At 42.5% G+C, this 4,890-nt stretch overlaps 1 protein-coding gene across 1 annotated transcript; it reads left to right on the forward strand.

Annotated features, from left to right (window-relative positions):
* Nucleotides 1-1,964: 1,964 nt before the first annotated feature.
* Nucleotides 1,965-4,890, forward strand: LOC131444826 (uncharacterized). Its single transcript, XM_058615508.1, has one exon. The coding sequence runs from the start codon at nucleotides 2,350-2,352 to the stop codon at nucleotides 4,309-4,311; it is 1,962 nt and encodes a 653-aa protein (XP_058471491.1). The 5' UTR covers nucleotides 1,965-2,349; the 3' UTR covers nucleotides 4,312-4,890.

A 4,890-nucleotide genomic window follows, 5' to 3' on the forward strand; every position in this document is an offset into this window, starting at 1 on the left:
AATTCTCTGACGGCAGCCGCGCAGGGACAAAACAGTTCGGCGAGGCCACACCTGTTGCTGCCGCCGCGGTTTGTCAGAGAGCAGAGAGCAGACAGAGAGAGAGAGAGAGATGCTCCACTCTGTTTCCAGTTTTGTGGCACTTAAACCGATAGAATGTTTACAGTTACAGTTAAAAAAAATGGTCTATGTAGAGTTTTTGTACTCTTCATGTTAGGAACCTTGAAACATCTCCAGCCAAGAAGAAACAGAGCCTGGGTTTGGATTTGGGGGCCTATAGCAAACACAGTCATGGGTTCACTTTGTTCTTCTGTTCTCAGTTTGTTGTTTTTAATTTGTACAAATGCAGGGCTGTTCTTACTTTGTGGGAGCCATGTGCAAGATGCTGTATGTTTTAATAGGATAACTTCATGTTGTATGAAATTACTTGCATGTATCAATATGATCACTCAGTAAAATATCATTGATATTGTTTATTAAAACTGTGATAATCATTAGTGAGTAAACCCTGGAATTAATGTGTGTACAATTGAATGCATAATATTCATCATTTAAATGGTAAATTGCATAAAATGTTAATATGGTAGCCCTCCATATTATTCTCTACCCTTCAGGTAGCTCTCGGTCTCAAAGCGGTTGGTGACCCCTGGACTACAGCCATGATAACCTCTCATATTAAAATGAAACACTTGTCACACTTGTACAAATTATAATACAATGAAAACAACAATCTCCTATCCATCAACAAATAAATCAGATATTGAGTGTTTTTGGTTTAAAAAAAAAATGTTTATTTTAAATTTTGAAAGCAAGAACACAACCCAAGTTCTCACAGCAACACACATTCTCACAACCCAAAACAATAATACAATAAATAAAGTGGGGCAAGCCCAAGATCAACAGAGAATAAATTAGGCCATTACTTACAGTAAAAAACACAACGAGCCAGCATCCATATCAATGTGCAAACAAAAAAAAACTTGTGATCATTTTATACTAATATTGGAGTTAGTAAGGAACTTTTCATGTAACACTGCAAACCCCTTCAGGACCATTTTGGATGATAAACAGGAATCAACATATACTGTTGATCTGGAATAGAAATACAAAAGACCGGCATCTATTTTAAGGTGCAACAATGAAAACATTTATTTATTTATTTATTTTTGGACATAAAAAAGTTTGGGATTTTTAAATTTTTAATAATCAGCGTCAGGTTTTCTGTATAAAAGCATCCAGCAGATTTTTGCTCCGGCTTTAACTGCCTGCAGTAAAACAGGGAAGAAAATGAGAAAAAGGAAAAAGAGAGTCTAATATTTTTTCTTTCTTGGAGCTGAACACGAGACACTAAATGATCGCCGGATCTTCTGATTTCCGAGTATCAATTATTTGAACATGTATGTACTTTTGTAGTGTTTTTCTTGTATTTTTGGGTGTCAAAATGTCAAAGTCAGTAACCATCAACAGACATTAACATTTAGATTTCTAACATTGCTAATATTTTACATCATCCTTCAGCACTTTTATGTCACACAAACCAACACATGAAAAACATCATTCAGAGACACATAACTTTAAGCTTTTACTGATGTGAACAGTGAACACACAAATTACTAAATATTAAACCATGACCATAAAATATTTCAACTTTTTTTAAAAAAAAAGAAAAACATTCCATCATAGGTACATTTTACCTTTTAATTTTAAAACTTAAAATGTGGTCGTTTGTAACCGTTAAGTGAATGCATGAACGAGAAGGCAATCTTATAGATTGTATTATTTGAGTAAGGTCTACATATTTAAATAACATAGATCAACAAAAACGAAACTATATGCAAGCCTAATGTGACGTATTTTCCTTCGATGAGCTCTCATTCAGAACCAAATTCTGCAGGAAAACAAACGCCAGGATTGGCCGAGACGGTTTCAAGGCACCCGGTGCTCAGTCAGCTCTTGCCAACGGTGGGGGCGCCTAGAAACCGGGGAACCTGCACGGAGGAAGGAGAGCGAGCCTCTGCCCCGGATCTGTAAAACCGTTCAGCCTCAGCGCGTGAACCGATGAACATTGTTTTGCACCTTAAAATTTTGAGGGTTAAAGGTACTGAAGTAATTTGCTTCAGTATTATTCTGAGTAAACGGCGCTGAAAGTTTCATTTTCACTTTAATGGGAGTGAGCGTGGACTGTTTGGAGTCAATGAACAAGAGGTCATGAGAAGAGGAACGTTTCACTTGGATTATTCAGAAGAGATTCAACTGGGCTAAAGTTAAGACTTTTGGACATTTTCATAGCTTTTCTGTCAAATTTAAGTCAAAGTTGTTCTCTCTCGCCCCCTCAAAACTCTTTCTGTAACTATGGCACCAACCGGGTCCACCACTGGCTTCTCTCTGCTGTGGATAATGTGGCTGGTGAGCTTCTCGGACACATCCATCTCAGATCATGGGCTCTGTCAACCCATCTCCATCCCCCTCTGCACAGACATCACCTACAATCAGACCATCATGCCAAACCTCCTGGGCCACACAAACCAGGAGGACGCGGGGCTCGATTTGCAACAGTTCTACCCGCTTCTTAAGACCCAGTGCTCTGCAGATCTGAAGTTCTTCCTCTGCACTGTGTATGTGCCAGTCTGCACTGTGCTGGAGACAGTCATACCCCCTTGTCGGTCCATATGTAAACGGGCATGGCAGGGATGCAAAGCAGAGATAGCTAAATTAGGCTTCCAGTGGCCAGAGAGGCTGCGCTGTGACACTTTCCCCTCATACGGAACTGGTGAAATCTGCGTCGGCCACAGGATATCTGAATACAGGACCCTGGACTCCACCTTGTCCCCCAATACAGTTGACCCAGTGATGCCAAATGACCTTTCCAATGTGCAGAAAACACCAAAATTGGTGACGACAGCTCCACCCGACAACAGTGAGAGCAGAACATCCATCTCAAATCATGGACTCTGTCAACCCATCTCTACCCCCCTCTGCATGGACATCATCTACAATCAGACCATCATGCCAAACCTCCTGGGCCACACAAACCAGGAGGACGCGGGGCTCGATTTGCAACAGTTCTACCCGCTTCTTAAGACCCAGTGCTCTGCAGATCTGAAGTTCTTCCTCTGCACTGTGTATGTGCCAGTCTGCACGGTGCTGGAGACAGTCATACCCCCTTGTCGGTTCCTATGTAAACGGGCATGGCAGGGATGCAAAGCAGAGATAGCTAAATTAGGCTTCCAGTGGCCAGAGAGGCTGCGCTGTGACGCTTTCCCCTCATACGGAACTGGTGAAATCTGCGTCGGCCACAGGATATCTGAATACAGGACCCTGGACTCCACCTTGTCCCCCAATACAGTCGACCCAGTGACGCCAAATGACCTTTCCAATGTGCAGAAAGCGCCAAAATTGGTGACGACAGCTCCACCCAACAACAGTGAGAGCAGAACATCCATCTCAAATCATGGACTTTGTCAACCCATCTCGACCCCCCTCTGCATGGACATCATCTACAATCAGACCATCATGCCAAACCTCCTGGGCCACACAAACCAGGAGGACGCGGGGCTCGATTTGCAACAGTTCTACCCGCTTCTTAAGACCCAGTGCTCTGCAAATCTGAAGTTCTTCCTCTGCACTGTGTATGTGCCAGTCTGCACGGTGCTGGAGACAGCCATACCCCCTTGTCGGTTCCTATGTAAACGGGCATGGCAGGGATGCAAAGCAGAGATAGCTAAATTAGGCTTCCAGTGGCCAGAGAGGCTTCACTGTGACACTTTCCCCTCATACGGAACTGGTGAAATCTGCGTCGGTCAGGGGATATCTGAATCCAGGACCCTGGTCTCCACCTCGTCCCTTAATACAGTCGACCCAGTGATGCCAAATGACCTTTCCAATGTGCAGAAAACACCAAAATTGGTGACGACAGCTCCACCCGACAACAGTGAGAGCAGAACATCCATCTCAAATCATGGGGTCTGTCAACCCATCTCCACCCCCCTCTGCAAGGACATCACCTACAATCAGACCATCATGCCAAACCTCCTGGGCCACACAAACCAGGAGGACGCGGAGCTCGATTTGCAACAGTTCTACCAGCTTCTTAAGACCCAGTGCTCTGCAGATCTGAAGTTCTTCCTCTGCACTGTGTATGTGCCAGTCTGCACTGTGCTGGAGACAGCCATACCCCCTTGTCGGTCCCTATGTAAACGGGCATGGCAGGGATGCAAAGCAGAGATAACTAAATTAGGCTTCCAGTGGCCAGATAGGCTCCGCTGTGATGCTTTCCCCTCCCGCAGAGCTGGTAATATCTGTGTCCGCCAGTGATGACCCAGCAGGAAAATTCAAATTCAACAATGGACTAAGTCTTTCCCACAGAGAATTCTTACCCTGTATGCATGCATGTTTGCCTCTCAATGGCATGAACATAACAACTGTGATGAGAACATATTGAAGCAACAGAATACTTGAAAAATGCCTTTTGGGAACTGCAGTACTGGTTGTATGCCAACATTTTACAACTTCCCTGAAGAAAATGTCATTATTTGTTTGATTTTGAAAAATGTGAATTACATGTTTCATTATTCTAGAAAGATTATTTTACAGATTCCAAAAAACCTTATATTTTTTTATCCCTGGAATTAAAAAACAAACATTACATCTCATTTATTGTTAGCAGTGCTTGTCTGATATTTGTTTCTAAGCTTTCTGTCATTCTTATTTTGCCAATGTAGATTGTAATCTTAATAAAAACAGCCTCTAGAGGAAAAAACAACATTCTCAATGACAACTTGGAGGGATCCGCTCTTCTAAGGATCCTAGATTGAGAAACATTAAGTCTTATGTCTCAACATGTCAAAATGTATGCTGTGAAAAAAAGCCATATAATAAAGTTCTCTTATTGTA

This window comes from Solea solea, chromosome 2, assembly GCF_958295425.1.
Source record: "Solea solea chromosome 2, fSolSol10.1, whole genome shotgun sequence".
Classification (NCBI taxonomy): domain Eukaryota; kingdom Metazoa; phylum Chordata; class Actinopteri; order Pleuronectiformes; family Soleidae; genus Solea; species Solea solea.